This window comes from Danio aesculapii, chromosome 20 (genome assembly GCF_903798145.1).
Source record: "Danio aesculapii chromosome 20, fDanAes4.1, whole genome shotgun sequence".
Classification (NCBI taxonomy): domain Eukaryota; kingdom Metazoa; phylum Chordata; class Actinopteri; order Cypriniformes; family Danionidae; genus Danio; species Danio aesculapii.
Window position 1 is genome coordinate 5,500,901 of NC_079454.1, and position 19,807 is coordinate 5,520,707.

At 34.9% G+C, this 19,807-nt stretch overlaps 1 protein-coding gene across 1 annotated transcript; it reads left to right on the forward strand.

Moving 5' to 3' along the window:
• Window positions 1-9,404: 9,404 nt before the first annotated feature.
• fosl2l (fos-like antigen 2 like) lies at window positions 9,405-14,327 on the forward strand. Its single transcript, XM_056480984.1, has 4 exons — window positions 9,405-9,626; window positions 9,747-9,882; window positions 13,295-13,402; window positions 13,646-14,327. The coding sequence occupies exons 1-4, from the start codon at window positions 9,571-9,573 to the stop codon at window positions 13,922-13,924; spliced, it is 579 nt and encodes a 192-aa protein (XP_056336959.1). The 5' UTR covers window positions 9,405-9,570; the 3' UTR covers window positions 13,925-14,327.
• Window positions 14,328-19,807: the final 5,480 nt, after the last annotated feature.

Consider the following 19,807-nt stretch of genomic DNA (forward strand, 5'->3'; position numbering starts at 1 on the left):
CGTCGCTACTTTATAAATTCAATAGCTTTTCAGTAGCGAAGCTATTTGTTTAGTCAAGTAGTGCAGTAGCGTCCACACAAGCTACATTTACCAATCGCAGATCAATAAGTGATAGCACCAACATTCACCCAGCTGTGAGGCCGGTGTTTAGCCGATGAAGGTAAATCCATATGATGGTGAGAATGACGATTTCTTCTTCTTCCTGTTTTATGATGGTTGACAACAAACTTTTTGGTGCGTTACTGCCACCTCTCGCTCTAGTCGGTGATGTCGCAAATCAATACTTGGGCTGACACTTATATAGATATATAGGAGAGGGGTTATTTATATATATATATATATATATATATATATATATATATATATATATATATATATATATAGTATATATATATATATATATATATATAGACAAGATAGTATATATATATATATATATATATATATATATATATAGTATATATATATATAGTATATATATATATATATATATATATATATATATATATATATATATATATAGTTTATATATATATATATATATATATATATATATATATATATATATATATATATATAGTTTACTGAAATAAAGGCTAAAGTATGCTACGGTAATTACTATTATTCATGATAGTTATTAATGATACTACAATATGTAAGTTAGTGTAATTTAATGCTTGTTCGTAAATATTTCTCTTTACTATACATTACTATAGTATTTTAAATGGAGGAGCCAAACCACTGAGCCACCGTGTCGCCTTGAGGAAAATCAAGTGTCAGAGTTGCTAAACAGTCAACTGGTTTTTAACATTCTGATTTCCGAATAATTCTAAATAATTTCTTACACAATGTTTTGGGAGTGGCAAGAAAAAGTCAACACTCAATGTCAGTGTATTAGGTGTAATCATTTACATTCAATATAGTGCCGTCGGGAAGACAATAATGATAAGGCTGAATCAGCTGTCATGTCTGAGGAAACACATTCAGTGCATTTTAACCTTCACTAGATATGCAGTTTCACTTTAACCGTTAGCTCATATTTTGTCCACACAAGATTTTAACCTACAAAAGAGTCTTATAGTAAGTTCAATTGTGTTAAAAACTCCAAGCTTTCCAATAGCAGCAACTCATGTTCACTAATAGAGTTGAGCATCAAAATAGGGGACGAAAGTGAGTTTAAATCAGGGCTTGAGACAAAGAACCATACAGTCCATATTTTCAAAATTTGAGTAATAAGATTTTTTTCGTTTGGATTGGGAACATCATTCATTTATTTTCTTTTTGGCTTAGTTCCTTTATTAATCTGGGGTCGCCACAGCGGAATGAACCGCCAACTTATCCAGCATATGTTTTAAGCAGCGGATGCCCTTCCAGCTGCAACCCATCACTGAGAAACACCCATACACTATGGACAATTTAGCTTATCCAATTCACCTATACTGCATGTCTTTGGACTTGTGGGGGAAACCGCAGCACCCGGATGAAACCCACGTGAAACCGAGGAGAACATGCAAACTCCACAAAGAAACACCAACTCACCCAGCTGAGGCTCAAACCAGCAACCTTCTTGCTGTGAGGCGAACGTGCTACCCACTGCGCCACGATGCAGCTGGATTGGGAACATTACATTACATTATTATTACAGTGTCAGTAATAAAAGTCAAAAGTTATTGTGATTTTATATTTCTCAATTGTGGAAGAACGGTATATGTGTGGAATAACAGTATAACTCCGATTCATCACACCAGTTTAGACCACTAAAGATCTGATTCCTTTATCTTAGTTTTAATGTAGTCACAGAAACTTTAGGTTAATATTAAGCATTTCTTTTAGTTTATTATTATTAATATTATTTTTTAAACATAAAATACAGAATGAACAATCTACAACACATAGACCTTACATCACAGGCGATGAAAATTAATCATTAACAATAAACATTAAATAAATACAACAATAAATACATAAAATCCAGACATACAGTTGAAGTCAGAATTATTAGCTCCTGATTGAATTTCTTTTCTTTTTTAAATATTTGACAAATTATGTTTAACAGAGCAAGGAATTTTTCACAGTATGTCTGATAATATTTTTTCTTCTGGAGAAAGTCTTATTTGTTTTATTTCGGCTAGAATAAAAGCAGTTTTTAATTTTTTTAAAAACATTTTAAGGTCAAAATTATTAGCCCCTTTAAGCTATATATATTTTTTTTGATAGTCAACAGAACAAATCATCATCATTATACAATAACTTGCCTAATTACCCTAACCTGCCTAGTTAACCTAATTAACCCAGTTAAGCCTTTAAATGTCGCTTTAAGCTGTATAGAAGTGTCTTGAAAAAAAATCTAGTAAAATATTATTTACTGTCATCATGGCAAAGATAAAATAAATCAGTTATTAGAAATGAGTTATTAAAACTATTATGATTAGAAATGTGTTGAATAAAAATCTTCTCTCCGTTAAACAGAAATTGGGGAAAAATAAACAGGGGGGCTAATAATTTTGACTTCAACTGTACATCGTTGCTAAATATTGTTACTTATTTAGAAATATTCAAAGGTGCGCTGACGTAGTGTATATGCTATCTCTAACTGTTCTTGCGCTGTGCCATCTCATAATATAAGTGACGTTTCATAAACTAATTTCGAGAGGAGCACGTGATATGATTGAGATTACTCATCTGTAATCAGTAATAATCCAATCAGAGTGATCCTAGTTTACTATAAATGGATAATTTTCTCCCTACTGCTCTATCTTCGTTTGGAAGAATCCCCCCTTCCACCCTATCTCCTCCTTTTCCTCCCTTTTCTAAAGGGGGAGCTCTCGAGACCTACCTGATCTCGGATCTCCTTATATGCTTATCGACCGGGCGGGAGCCCTGGGCTCAAATATCTCCGAGCTCAGGGTTCTCTCCCGGGACAGCATGCCAAACCTGCTTTAAACACCAAGCATATCTAAGTGGGAACTCTTGAAATAAATATATAAACAATTAAACTCTGCTTGCAGTAGTTTACACAGGACTGGTGGGAAATATGCATTGATATAGCTTTATTACGCATGGTATGTGGTTTATTTTGATAGGTTAACTGTTTTTGTGGCGTTTAGCGCTCCTCACCATGTTCCGAGAGACAAGAGAGATCACATCAGATTTACCGTTCTTCCGCTCACCTCTTTCGGTGGATTTTTCCCCGGTTTTCATTCACCTTTTCGACTCAAATATGCTTTCACAGCATCCCTCAAGACCTTCCTTACTCTGTCCATCCATTTGTTCATGTCGACTCTCCTTTTTTTGCAGAGGATTTGCCTTTTAATATCCGAAGCGGACATGACAGGAAGGGGCATCTTTATTCTTCTTAGTGGACATAAAAAAAGGTTGTCCACTAAAATCTATTTTAATGTTTAAATGCAGAATCTTAGTTGCGCGAAAATATCCCCAAACTGTTTCTCAAAGTGCACACATACAATTAATGTCACATGGTTATCTCATTTTTTTTTTTTTTTTGGACTTATACGGTTGTTCGTCACTCATACTCAAATGTGAAATTTTGTTGGTGCCTTCTGAGTATTTCAGAAACTGCTGTTCTACTGAGATTGTCATGTATCACTAGTAGAATGAGTTCTATTCTAGCTGTTGTTATAGCTGACCACTAGGTGGGGATCTTATGCAGTGGTTGGGAATACTGTTTGGCAGAGAAAGGACTTGTTACGATGCTGTGCAGTGAGACTGAGTTGTGTATCCTGAATTTGAAGTGTTTAGTAAAAGTCGGCTGTTCAGCTATCCTGCTTTCAGTGTGATTCTTCAAGTTAAGTTACCACACTAGGGTACTGTACCTGAAAAAGAGAAAATATACAGTGAGCAGCAGTTCAGTGAGTGAAAAATGAATAACCTGTTCTCAAATAACCACCCATTAAACAAACATCTGCAGAAGAGCAGCATGCAACACATCAAACCTTGAAGCAGATGAGCTACAGCAGCAGCAGCAGAAAAGCACAATGGTGATGATTAACAGCAAACTGAGGCTACAATACACACAAGCTCAACAAAACTGGACGATAGTTGTCTATAGATGAGTCTTGAGCTCTCCTGCACATTCAGATGTGATCAAAGTTAAAGTGACACAACATGGACACAACATGGATGCCTCGTTCTAGTTATTCAGGCTGTTGCTGGTGGTGTAATGATGTTTTTTTACTTCTTGTTAGCGGCCTTTTGTGCCAGTCCAGTATCGTCGAAACAACCCAAGTGTTTCAGTTAAGAGATCAAGTTAATAAATGACCCATTCTGAGGTCACAATCAGCCGCTTTTGAATTATTAGCTCATTGAATTGTTGACTCCTCAACCCTGAATGTAGTCAAACTTCTTGTCTGATTATAATGCGCTCAATTCAAACCAGTGTCACTGTGTGTATGATTTATGTCAATCAACAGCAGAATACAGAGCTAAAGGTCATTAATTAGATTCCCAAGAATAACATGAACCTGTAAATGCATATATCTACCAAACGCATATAGTAAATAGAAGTTTGATGAAGCAGAAAAAGGTTATTTGCGGCTTCAACAGTATCCTCACAATGCCTCTTGTCACATGTTTGATGAAAGCGGCTAGGATATATGGACAGTTGGTGTTGCCAAGCGACTGTTTGAATGCAGGTTTTGCTAATGGATGCATTAGGGTTTAATTATTATTTTAATGTGAAGAACTGAATGGGCTACAAGCACGCATAGGCACTGATGAATTTCCGCTTTCTCTTTGTACTTCCTTTCCTTTATCCTCGCGGATCTCTCTTTATCTTCTACCCTGCGTTTTTGTTCTTCTGTAATTGCTTGTGTCCGCTCTCGTCACAAATCCGCTCCCTCGTTCCCTGTGAGAATCACTTAAGATCTCATTCACATCTACGTCCTTCTAACCCACACACTCTTTTATTAAACCTGTGCATCTTCACAGAGAAAGTCCTGATAAACTGTGTTATGTGGATTAACCCTTTAATGCATGGTGTCCACATTGGCGGACAGCTAACTTAGCTTAATTTAAGGTTCGTTTAAGATTCGTTCGTTCGCGACGCGGTGGTGCAGTAGGTAGTGCTGTTGCCTCACAGCAAGAAGGTCGCTGGTTCGAGCCTCAGCAGGGTAAGTTGGCGTTTCTGTGTGGAGTTTGCATGTTCTCCCCATGTTCGTGTGGGTTTCCTCCAGGTGCTCCGGTTTCCCCCAGTCCAAAGACATGTGGTACAGGTGAATTGGGTAGGCTAAATTGTCTGTAGTGTATGAGTGTGAATGAGTGAATGTTTCCCAGAGATGGGTTGCAGCTGGAAGAGGATGCGCTGCGTAAAACATGTGCTGGATAAGTTGGCGGTTCATTCCGCTGTGGCGACCCCAGTTTAATAAAGGGACTAAGCCGAAAATGAATGAATAAGGTTCATTAATCTTGGTAATTTTCTCCAAACCACTTGAGGGCAGTGTCAGTAGACTGTCAGCAGTATTGTCACTGTGGCCAAACATAGATATTTACATTAGATGTCGCCTACCCTGTTGTTGTGTATTGGATGGAATGCGTCAATAGAGCCGCCATTTTCGTACAGGGTAGCGCTCCATTGAAATGAATGCAAGACCAAGGTGCAGTGGAGGACTGTGGCTATCCCGAGCCAGAGAAATACACAAACATGCATATATCTATGGGTGGGAGTCCCCCGGTGGTCATTAAGCAAATATTTTTTTAAATTACGCAAATTATAATTTTACATCACTATTTTACATTGATGAATAAGTGACCACACGGATATTATGACAAGGAACAAGTGTTTGTGTGCATGGAAATGTACAATCCACCCTCCCTGTTAAATTGGATCTAATATGTGTCCTGAAACACACCCCCTCTCCTGCTTTCACTTCTCATTCTGGCGGAGGGAGCGATTCGTTTGTGAATGAATCTCTGTTATAAGCGACTCGTTCACTGAGCCGACAATAATACAAGTTTCTGGCACCGCAGCGTCTTGTTGTCATATTTCATAACATTGTTATGAAATACATCTGCGTCCAGTATCAGGTTGCCCTGTGTCCTGCTTTGAGGGCTTCACACCAAATAAGAATAATTTATTGCATGCTGTAAAGAAACCAGTTTTAACTAATAATATATAACTGAGATGATTTATCATGAAGTAAGATAACGATGAAATAATTTGTTACAATCAACAGTGAATGTTTACCATGATTTACTCCTACTGCAAACATTTCTAGATATTTTTCAAGACACTTCTATACAGCTTAAAGTGACATTTAAAGGCTTAACTAGGTTAATTAGGTTAACTAGGCAGGTTAGGGTAATTAGACAAGTTATTGTAGACAGTATTGTTCTGGAGACAGTCGAAAAAAAATAGCTTAAAGGGGCTAATAATTTTGACCTTAAAATGTGTTTAAAAAAATTTAAAACTGCTTTTATTCTAGCCGAAATAAAACAAATAAGACTTTCTCCAGAAGAAAAAATATTATCAGACATACTGTGAACATTTCCTTGCTCTGTTAAACATCATTTGGGAAATATTTAAAAAAGAAAGAAAAATCCAAAGGGGGGCTAATAATTCTGCCTTCAACTGTATATATAACTACTGTTATTATTGTTCCTACAATATGTGTTTTATTGTTATTATATTGTACTATTATTGTTTTTAATAAATGAGCTGATATGAATAGAATAACAGGCCATTAAAAAAACACAATATTCCATGTTGTCAGCTGTGTCTTTAGGTCCCATTTTACACCTTTGTTGCATGGTGTCCACATCTGTGGACAGATAAATACTTTTTAAATAAAACAAAATTTTGTAAAAATGAAAATGGATTTTAAATTTAGTGTCATATTAAAGTAAAAATAATAATAAAAAATCCAGATAATGTTAATTCATGCATGAAAGGGATAAATTAATGCACATAACTATATTAATGGACAGTTGCATATACATACATTTATATACAAACCACCAAGTGTTCATTTACACACTTACTAAGAATTCTGGCTGCTCTGCTTGTATTTTATACCAAAACATTTACACAGAATACTTGTTTTATTGCAAATGCATTACAGCCTGACATAAGCTAAAGGCGGTGAGATTCTCTGAAAGGTTATGGAGCAAAAAAATGCCATCTGAGCTGTGATATAATAATACAGAGTCTTGGGAGAGTATTATAGGGTGACATTCACTCTTACACGACTGAGCACACGCTGTTCCCCACCAAACACACATATAAACATATACACACATGCGTAAATACACTTGAGAGCTCACAGAGGCAGTCCAAGAACACTCTGTGCTTTTGCTTATTACCTCAAATATGGCTATTGTATAGCACATGTAGAGACTGATGGGATGGCGCAGTGGGTAGCCCGATCGCCTCACAGCAAGAAGGTCACTGGTTCGAGCCCCGGCTGGGTCAGTTGGCATTTCCGTGTGAAGTTTGCATGTTCTCCCTGTGTTCGCGTGTGTTTCCTCCGGGTGCACATTGATCTCGTATTTATAGGGAGCATATCAGCAAATCATTTACATTCCCACATAAAACATGCTATCTTGTGTGAAAATAAATGTAAAATAAAAGTCATGTTAATTATTTTCTCATAACATGCTAATCAAAAGTCAAATCTATGAAATAATTTAATAATAATAATAATAAACATAAGTGTGTGGATGTTTCCCAGAGATGGGTTGCAGCTGGAAGGGAATCCAGTAAACATGTGCTGGATAAGTTGGCGATTCATTCCGCTGTGGCGACCCCGGATTAATAAGGGACTAAGCCGAAAAGAAAATGAATTAATAATAATAATAATAATAATAATAATAATAATAGTAATAATAATAATAATAATAGTAATAATAATAGTAATAATAATAATAATAGTAATAATAATAATAATAGTAATAATAATAATAGTAATAATAATAATAATAATAATAATAATAATAGTAATAATAATAATAGTAATAATAATAATAGTAATAATAATAATAATAATAATAATAATAATAATAGTAATAATAATAATAATAATAATAGTAATAGTAATAATAATAATAATAATAATAATAATAATAGTAATAATAATAATAATAATAGTAATAATAATAATAATAAAATATGAATAATAATAATAATAATAGTAATATTAATAATAATAGTAGTAGTAATAATAATAATAATAATAATAGTAATAATAAAATATTAATAATAATAATAATAATAATCGTAATATTAATAATAATAGTAGTAGTAATAATAATAATAATAGTAATAATAATAATAATAATAGTAATAATAATAATATTAATAATAGTAATAATAATAATAATAATAATAATAACAATAATAATAAATAATAATAATAATAGTAATATTAATAATAATGAGTAGTAATAATAATAATAATAATATAAAAATATTAATAATAATAATAATAATAGTAATATTAATAATAATAGTAGTAGTAATAATAATAATAATAATAATAATATATAGTAATAATAATATTAATAATAGTATATAATAATAATAATAATAATAATAATAATAATAATAACAATAATAATAAAAATAATAATAATAATAGTAATATTAATAATAATAGTAGTAGTAATAATAATAATAATAATAAAATATTATTAATAATATAGTAATATTAATAATAATAGTAATAATAATAATATAATATATTAAATAATAAGTAATAATAATAATATAATAATAATAATATAATAATAAAATAATAATAATAATAATAGTAATATTAATAATGAATTAGTAGTAATAATAATAATATATTCATAACAAATCACATGGGTTAAAGAGAAAAAAAAATGGTTTCAAGCATCAAATCAATAAAAGTGTAAATTAATACAATATTAAGTGTAATAAATGCTGTACATCATATTTTTACATGAAAAGATGTCATTATTTCATTTCCCCGCTGAGCAAACAGTGGGAAACATTTAACCATGACTGACGGAAAGAATGCCATTCAGTGTAACAATACTATGTATACCAAAAATCTTATCACACATATTTACAATAACTAATCATTTGATTACATTTGAAGACTCAAAATTTTAATTCGTTGTCATTTTATGTTTCTGACACAATCTTTCAAATAGTTTTTATCAGATTGGTCAGCAGTGTTGTTGCTTTTTATTAAAAATATATCAAATTTAGTCCCTACTCATACTTTATTAAGTGCACGTCAGAATAGGGTATTACTAGGCTGTTACTTGAGCATATTTAAGATGACTGGGCATGTCTGCCAGCAGCGCCTGGAAATATGTGACGTCACTCGCAGTAAGGTAATTCCACAACGCTGTGACGCAACTGCCCTTATTAGGACAGATTCGTCATTTAAACGATTATAAGCTAATACTAGGCCAGCGAATGCCTGTTGCTCCCCTGGCTGAAAAGTGCATGGGCGGAACGGCAATTTCAACACCGACTAATAAAGCGTAGCCATGATAAACCCCTGCAAGTAGCTTTGGCTTTTCTCTCAAAATACCCGTCAACATATGGGGGGAAATACAGTTTAACGCGGATATATATGTGGTATGGAGTTTTCTGAACCAACCTGCTCCTCTGAAGAAGAAATATCCAATTCCATCAGGTGAGCATATTCACACATATTCAGACGTACATAATAAATGTGCATAGTTTTCGTTGTATAGCTAACCGCGCAAACGCGATCATTTTCATGACATCTCTTACTCTTTTGCGTCTGTTTCAGCTGGGTCGAAATGCAGAGATCCAAAAGCCCTTTCATCGCCACTGTCAATGCAGTCGCGTCGCGGCAGGAGCTGCGGTGGATCATCGAGCCGGTGATGCAGAGTGAGAGCCTGGACCACAGCAAAGGAGATGCACAGGTAAAATACTCACAATATAACACAGTATATAGTGTCGTTTTACTATTATTTAGGATAGATTTTTTCTAAGTTAATTTACGTATGGATCGATCAATTTTGCTGAACAATTTTATCAAAAATATGCTGTTTAGTCAACAAATATTGTAGTATTGCGTTATATAAAATTACTACAGCCGTGACTTTAAACAAACTCAATTTTTTGAAGATGTAAATAGACTAAATTATTATTGTTATAATATTTTTTACAAGAAAATATTATTCCATTATGGGCAACTGCTCTAGATGGCCACTATATCCCTGCAGAATTGAGCTCTAATTCTAATAAAACACAACTGCCTGTAGCATTCTAGTGATCTTGAAGACACTGGGCGCATCTCAATGAGCTCCATGGCTCAAGAGCAGGGCTAGACAGAATCTGTGGACATTTTTAGCTATTTCTGCACAGAGTTTTGTAAAAAAAAAAAGATTTTGGGAGTATTATTACTAAAAACTTCATATATAAAAATAAAAAGTAATACCTTTTTAGATTTTGCTTAATGTAAAGCAAAGCGAACCTTATTAGATCCACTTATTTGGTATATAAAGCAAGTCTCTCATATAACATAGGCCCGTACCCAGAGGCCGGGGAGGGGAGGGTACTGGTGGTTCGAAAGACGCACCCCTCATAGTTGAAAGACTCACCCCTCGCTGAAAAAGGTCAAGAATTTGTCCTATTTTGACCGCTATGCCATAATAAATTGTGAAAATAACCATAGAATAAGGCTTTAAGACCATCTTTTATGAATCCTCTTTTGGCTGTTGCTTCAGTGTGACTGAAGAAAGTTGAATGTGCTAGCCAGTTTGTGTTTGGCTAGTTTTTATTTTAAAACTTGAACAGCATCCTTTTTTCTAATTATGTATGATGTAATAAATTTGTGTTTGAAAAATAAATATTATTCTCATATTATTTTTCTTCTAAATCTTTAGGAAATGTTTTTGGTAGGCTACATCAAAAATGTGGTTGATGACCATCTGACAAGCTAATCTAGCAAAAAATAGTGCTTAAAAAGTATTTAAACCTCATAATTAGATAGAAAATGAGGCTAATAACTGCAAAAAGGTCCATATTTTAATAAAAAAAAGAACCACCCCTTTCACCAGGCTGGCTGCAGGCCTGTAACATATCTACCAAAAGACAGAAAATATTACTTTACAAACTGTACTGTAAATAAATATATGTGTTAATAATATAGATGAAATCAATTTAAAAACAGATTGTTATACACATTTACACAAGTAAATAAACAGATTCAATGATGGGCTAAAAATCTGCAGATTTCTGCGTGTGCAGATTCCGTGAGAGCCTACTCAAGAGGTATAGTGGATCAGTAGATGGGAGCATCAAAATTCGCTACATTGATCTCGTATTAATAGGGGCCATTGCAGCATATCAGCAAATCATTTACATTCCCATATAAAACATGCTATATTGTGTGAAAATGTTGGCTCCGTTTATTAAACTCATTTAACTATGGAAGATAAAGGTGTTGTGTGTGGTGTGGCATTGCTCCACTTATCCAACATGTTTCCATATGTCTGAAATATTTTGAAGCACCAATACTGTTTTTTACTGTCATTATAGTTAGCATATATATATATATATATATATATATATATATATATATATAAACCTTTTTATTTATGTCGCTGTAAGAAAACATTATGAATTAAAGCTGCAAGCAGCGATGAAAGGGACCTCACACCCAGGCTCACCACCGAAATTGGTGGCTTTAGGATGACAGAGAACAGTGGACGATAATAATTTAAGCTCAAATGTTAGTCATTTGTGTCATTCATATTTCTGTCAGCAGGTGGCGCTATGACTACGAATGAATATTCACATGTAGACGTCTTCAGTACAGTACTATTATCAAAGGTGGGGAGGTTTTGGAGCAGACTAGACATAGTAAGACATAGTTAGTTATAACAGCTTGCTTTTCCATGGCGAAACACTGAGGTTTGTCAGGCCGCCTTTCAACGTAAACTACATCCTGATTGCTTGCCGCCGAACCGCATCATAGCTTATTACCATAAAGATGACTTGATTTTCAACTCTTCTTGATGCCCACACCAGCGAAGACGCGTCGTGCTGCGCCGCTCCTCACCACTTATTGTTGCCAGCTCCCATTGAAATGAAATGACTTCTGGCTACTTTAACACTCTCGCCGCCTTTAGTGTGAACGCACAGTTAGGGATCTGTTCTTTATGGTCAGCGAAAAAATCTCAGCTACTAAGCTGTGGCTTTAAAATCACTGGTGTTAAGGTACCCAATGTGTGCCAAAATAATCTTCATCCCACCATTACACCACCAGCAGCCTGAATTTCTGACAAGGCAGGATGGACGCTACATCTAAACGTTGCAGCAGACATCAAGACTTATCAGACTTTTTCCAATCTTCTACTGTCCAATTTCGGCTCAGTTTGCAGTTTTATCTAACAGTCCATAACACGATGTGCTCTTCAAGGTTACATCTGTTTTGTGTTCAGATATGCTCTCTTGCAGACCTTTGTTGTAAGTGGTTAACTGACTAATTGTTCCCTTTGTATCAGCAATCTGACCAATATTTTCTAAGCTCTTTTAAGACATCAAAAAGGATATTTGCTCACTGGATATTTTATCTTTTTCCAACCATTCTCTGTACCCTAGTGATGGTTGCGCCAGACAATCCCAGTCGATGAGCATTTTTTTAAAAACTCAAATCAGCATATCTTATACCAACAAGCAACTCATATTCAAAGTCACCTTTTTTCCTCGGTTTGACTTTCAGCAGATCTTCTAGCCCACATCTACAGTTGAAGGCAGAATTATTAGCCCCCCTTTGATTTTTTTTCCCCCCTTTTTTTAAATATTTCCCAAATGATGTTTAACAGAGCAAGGAAATTTTCACAGTATGTCTGATAATATTTTTTCTTCTGAAGAAAGTCTTATTTGTTTTATTTTGGCTAGAATGAAAGCAGTTTTAAAATTTTTTAAATGCATTTTAAGGTCAAAATTATTAGCCCCTTATATTTTTCCGATAGTCTACAGAACAAACCATCGTTATACAATAACTTGCATAATTACCCTAACCTGCCTAGTTAACCTAATTAACCTAGTTAAGCCTTTAAATGTCACTTTAAGCTGTATAGAAGTGTCTTGAAAAATATTATTTACTGTCATCATGGCAAAGATAAAATAAATCAGTTATTAGAAATGAGTTATTAAAACTATTATGTTTAGAAATGTGTTGAAAAAAATCTGCCCTCCGTTAAACAGAAATTGGGGAAAAAAATAAACGGGGGCTAATAATTCTGACTTCAACTGTACATGCTTAAATGTATTGAGTTGTCTAAAAATATAGTGATGTTGATGTATTGCTTACTGCATTATCAGCTCAGTCCGGATGAAGAGGAAAAGAGAAGACGGAGAAGAGAGCGAAACAAGATGGCTGCTGCCAAATGCCGCAACCGCAGAAAAGAGCTTACTGACCTTCTTCAGGAGGTGCCAGTTTTTCCATTTACTTAGGGTGTTGACTATTTATGACAGCACATCTTGTATGTCCAGTTTTAACTTAAGAATGACTTATGATGAATGAATCACCCAGGTTTAACTGAATGCTTTCATAGTTTCAAACAAAACAAGAACTCAACTGAATCATCTAGCATTGTGCTCTGTTTCAGGCAATCTGTTGCGTAATTAGCAGCAGGACATGCCAATGAGAACCAGATGTGTGTTTGTTTTCAGGAGAGCGAGCGGCTGTATATGGAGCAGGTCGGGCTGCAGAAGCAGGTGAGCTGCCTGCAACAGGAGAAAGAGCAGCTGAAAATGCTGCTAGCGTCGCATGCGTCCATCTGCACACTGGAAAATCCTCTTTCCTTAGACAACTTTCAGTTGAAAGACATCTTACCATCCAGAACTGCAGTCACAATAAAACAGGAGCCTCTGGATGGCATAAGTACGTCGAGACATTTTGGACTCGAGCAAGCAGTGGAACTGACCGAGGAAGGCCCTGATTTACACTAAAGGCTGGTTTATACTTCAGCGTCGAGTGATCGCCATGACCCACGGTGCATGACTTGAGCGTAGTCGTGCATTTATACTTCTGCTTTCTTTTTGTACTGCAATAACACTTCCGAAACACTAGCTGGCAGCAGGTTTTTATGTTGCTCTGAGTTTCTTCACGGGTGTTTTTTCTGAACGCTACCAGTTACAAGTAGCTAAATCTCGCTCATTCTGACGTGGGAACCGGCGGACGTGCAACAACTGTAATCATTTGGTAAACACAAAATAAGAGTTTCCAAATGGAGTCCCTTCTAGGGACTCGACACTTGTAAACACTCGATCCAATGGGTTCGTGCAGCTCCACACACATCAGTGCTACCAAGCTGACCAATCACAGAGCTTGTGCTACGCGTCTCACAATGTGTAGTTGTGTAGGTGCGCGCCAGCGTTGGCGTCAGCCAGGGGTATGCAAACGCACAAAGGCTGTGACGGACCATACACATGCGCTCGACGCATCAGCTTTGAGGTGCCACTGGTTTACACTGGAGTGCTTTATGTTTTAAATGGTGTTTTAGATTGAAAATGTTTCACATCCAGGAAATGAGACTAGATTATTGTGGATTGTTGCGTCTCTGTTTTAAAACGTTTGCGTTTCAGTTAGTCTACACTGAAAGAGAACACCAGCACAAGTAATACATTATCTTTGGCATTTTCGTAATGGTAGATTTTTGTGGGTTAAAGATGCCGGAGTAGTGTGGATGCCTCATGTAAATGAAATGTATACGTTTTAAAATAAATATACATAAGCATAAATAGTATCCATAGGGAGCGACACACTGGACGCTACACAAAGCTTCTTTTAAAATTGTATACATTGTTTTCTATGGGGACACACGTGTCGAAGTCACCAGTTTGCATCTGTTTGCATTGCTTACCAGGCAAGGCGAGTTTATTTATATAGCACATTTTATACACAATGGTAATCCAAAGTGCTTTATGTAAACAAGAATAAAACAAAACAAGAAAATAAAAAGGATTAAAATAATTTAAAATGATTAAAAATCGATTAAAATGTGATAAAACAGGTTTAAAGGAACAAAAAAGTAAAAAAAAAGACATAATAGTGCGATCTGTCGGACGTAGCACAGTGCTCATTCAGTAAAGGCACAGCTAAACAGATGTGTTTTCAGTCTTGATTTGAATATGCCTAATGTTGGAGCACATCTGATCATTTCTGGAAGCTGATTACTGGAGTAGGGGGTGTAGTTGCTGAAAGCTGATTCACGCTGCTTTGGCTGAACTCTTGGAATTTCTTATTTACTTGATCCTAATGATCTGAGTGATCTGTTAGGTATTGAATTGAATTGTATTGACGTATAGAAAACAATGTAAATATGAGCCATGATGTGGTGCAGCACGGCATGTCTGGTGTGCGACCCACTTAAGACTGTTTACACAATATCTTTAAACAGAAAACAACATAAACAACATTTAGGGGGTCTGACGTTTGAAAATGTGTTTCAAAATGCATCTTTTACATCTTTCAAACTACTAAAATTCTTTAACAACTACAGAACTGTATGCGCGAGGATGTGTAAGGTTTCTTTACAAAGTGCCATCGCCAATACTTAAATTCAGTCATTATCACAGATCTGTGTGAATGGGAATCGTTGTCACAAATGTTCCCGTTTTAAAGTACTGCACATTGTTGTCATATAAACCTACTCTGAATGTGGTGAAGAAGATACACTGGTGCTTTCAGTGTCTTATATTTACAGTGTCTCTGTAAATACCTCGTTACTATTACACAAAAGTCACTCTGTCAAACTTTTCCTGTGGTAAGAAACTACTTCTGGTGCTTTATTATAATAATATCTCCTTATCTGTCTTGTGCAATATAATAAAGTTACCATGTCTACTCACTTAAAACAGTTGGGTTAATATTAACCCAAGCAGTAAACCACTGATGGGTCGTTTTGGCACCAACCTGCTGTTGGGTTATTTTAACCCAATCCATTGAGTTGTTAAGGTTAACCCAACAACTTGTATTACACAAATAAATATGTTGGGTTATTTTGCCAGAACGTGGCTTAACCACTATAGGTTAACTTAACCACCTAAAGGTGAGAATGACAGCTGAATATCTCGAATATGTGTATCATTTCCTCCAAAACAAACTGTAGAAATGAACACGGAGGTAGAGAAAGTGTTTTTATCTGTATATAGATCGGCTATGAATTGCGCGTTTGTATCATCAGATTAAGAGTGCTAATGAAATAGATATAAAAACACAACATGGAGAGGTAATTCGATAAAAAAATAACAACAATTTTATTGTGTTTGACCAAGGGGCGGATTTTGTGATTTTGGGGCCCTAAGCAATTCCAGCCAAAGGGCCCAAGTCCTGAAATGCACCCTTTCTACTTTTATTTAATATTAGTTATTAAATGCTTAATTATTATGCAGTTTTTTTTATATCACTCAATCTTCTTTTCGACATTTTAAATGAATGCAAGCTCTACATTTTAAATGATCAATTTTCTTCAAATTAATTTACAACTAAAATAATACATATATATTTTTTTTTTATAAATTTGACTGCTGGACTGCTCCATGATGGATATTTAATTCTGTAATATTATTATTACATAACATTACATTATTATAATTATATTTGATTGTATATTAAATAATATTTAATTAAGTTAAAATTGTATTTGTTTAACTCTCACTATACAAAATTTTTTATATATAGGTATAATTTATACTTTTATATATTTATTAGGGCCCCCAGATTTCTTGGGGCCCTAAGCAGCCGCTTAACCTTGCTTTTTGGTTAAATCCGCCCCTGGTTAGACCTTAAATAAACTTTATAATGCAAAAACAACATTACATACGCATTTAATACAGCTGTGTCAGTTAAATCAGCTGACTGCATGGTGAAATTCAGAATTTTAAAGAGTTATTAAATAAATAACCAAACAAAAGTTAAAAATAACCCAACAAAGCACCAAATATTTAACCCAACTGGTTGAGTATTAATAAATAACCCAATAACGGTTAAAAAATAACCCACAAAGCACTAAATATTTAAACTCAACCATTGGGTTAAATAAATAACCCAATGTTTTTTAGAGTTCATTATAAAATGTATTTGTCTTTGAAGCAGCGATGATATTTTGTAACAATGGTTGTAAATGATTTGTATTCTGAACAGCGGCACGACTCTAAATGTGAAAATACAAAACAAGGGCTTGACAATGCTGAACGACCTCATGCTGATCATATTGAACGTGAAATGCCAAGGCTGTGTTATTATCCAGTTGTCTTAAGAGTTAATGATTTGTGATGGTTGGAAAATTACGTTCAACACAATGTCTTGTCATTTTCAAGTCAAAGTGTGTATGTTCTATCTAGGTTTTTAATAATCAATAATGTAAAGTTCAACAGAAATGTATATCTGTTTTAACATGTTTGAATTATCGACTGAACTATAATAATTTATGAACTCTATCACAGAAATATAAACTTGTGTCGAGTACATTTTTGTCGGAGTTGTTCTTTTATGTTTTAGAGTTATTCGATTGTGTCAGCGAGTTTTGAACAGCAAGCAAAATAACTTTTAATGAGCATTTTAGGCTATATATAACTATTATATTATTATAATAATGTGTTCTAAAAAAGGCCGGTGCAGTGGGTAGCGCTGTCACCTCACAGCAAGAAGGTTGCTGGTTCAAGCCTCAGCTGGGTCATTTCTGTGTGGAGTTTGCATATTCTCCCCACGTTTCCTCCGGGTGCTTCGATTTCCCCCACAAGTCCAAAGACATGTGCTATGGGTGAATTGGGTAAGCTAAATTGTCCATAGTGTATATGTGTGAATGAGAGTGTATAGGTGTTTCCCAGTGATGGGTTGCAGCTGAAAGGGCATCCACTGCATAAAACATAGTTGAAGTCAGAATTATTCACCCCCCTTTGAATTTTTCTTTCTTTCTTTTTAAATATTTCCCAATGGATGTTTAACAGAGCAAGGAAATTTTCACAGTATGTCTGACAATATTTTTTCTTCTGGATAAAGTTTTGTTTGTTTTATTTCGGCTAGAAAAAAAGCAGTTTTAATTTTTTTATACCCATTTTAAGGTCAAAATTATTAGCCCATTTTTTTCGATAGTCCAAAGAACAAACCATCATTATACAATAACTTGCCTAATTACTCTAACCTGCCTAGTTAACCTAATTAACCTAGTTAAGCCTCAAATGTCACTTTAAGCTGTATAGAAGTGTCTTGAAAAATATCTAGTCAAATATTATTTACTGTCATCATGGCAAAGATAAAATAAATCAGTTATTAGAGATGAGTTATTAAAACTATTATGTTTAGAAATGCACTGAAAAAAATCTTATCACCATTACTCTACTAGCCGGGGTTCCAGGTAACTCTATCAAACCTCTTCAGCTGCTTCAGAACGCAGCAGCACGAGTGGTCTTTGATGAACCCAAAAGAGCACATGTCACTCCGCTACTCACCCGTTTGCACTGGCTGCCAGTTGCTGCTCGCATCAAATTCAAAGCTCTGATGTTTGCTTACAAAGCGACCTCTGGCTGGCTTTGCTCCTTCTTATCTGCTCTCACTTCTGCAGATTTATGTGCCCTCCAGAAACTTGCGTTCTGTGAATGAACGTCGCCTCGTGGTTCCATCCCTAAGAGGGAAGAAATCACTCTCCCGAACTCTCACATTCAATCTGCCCAGTGGTTGGAATGAACTCCCTAACTACATCAGAACAGCAGAGTCACTTGCTCTCTTCAAGAAACGACTAAAAACTCACCTATTTAGTCTCCACTTTCCTTCCTAATCTTAACTGCCTCTCTGGCTATACCACCAACTGTGCCCTCTCTCAAAAAAAAAAAAAACATTACTAATGCTTCTTAGACTTTACACACCTGAAACTTGGCTACACTGCTGCTCTTATAGTTGTGTAAATTGCTTCCTTGTCCTCATTTGTAAGTCGCTTTGGATAAAAGCGTCTGCTAAATGACTAAATGTAAATGTAAATTAAACAGAAATTGGGGAAAAAATAAACAGGGGGGCTAATAATTCTGACTGCAACTGTATACTGGATAAGTTGGCAGTTCATTCCGCTGTGGCGACCCCTGAATATTAAAGGGACTAAGCCAAAATGAATGAATGATGTCTGAAAATATGTAACAATTTATTTGTAAGTCGCTTTGGATAAAAGCATCTGCTAAATGACTAAATGTAAATGTAAATTAAACAGAAATTGGGGAAAAAAATAAACAGGGGGGCTAATAATTCTGACTTCAACTGTACACTGGATAAGTTGGCGGTTCATTCTGCTGTGGCGACCCCTGAATAATAAAGGAACTAAGCCAAAATGAATGAACGAATGTTCAGAAAATATTTAACAATTTATTTTATTACAGAAAGAGTTGCAATTCATTTTTCAATTATTATTATTTATTTATAGTAAAAAGAGATATTTTAGGACAAATCGAAAAAATATATAAATCAGACATTTTTACTCACCCTCATGTTATTCCAAATTTGTATGACTTTCTTTCCTCTGCAAAAGCCTTTGACGAATGGAGAAACATGTTTGTCTGTATAATGAAAGTCAATGGGGGCCAAAACCGTAGAGCCATTCACTGAAAAAAAGCAAAAGACATCTGATTTACAATACAGAAGAAAGACAATCATATCCTAACTACTTTCCCATTCATGGGTGAACTATCACTTTAAGCATGACAGCTTAAACCTACACGTACAGTAACAAGATACAACATGCCACATAGCATGCAATAAATGAAGGCTATTTTGACATCTCCGCAGGAGTGGCATTGCTCAGGCATGCACGGAGAGCCCCTTGTTCCCATCCCGTTACAAAAGCA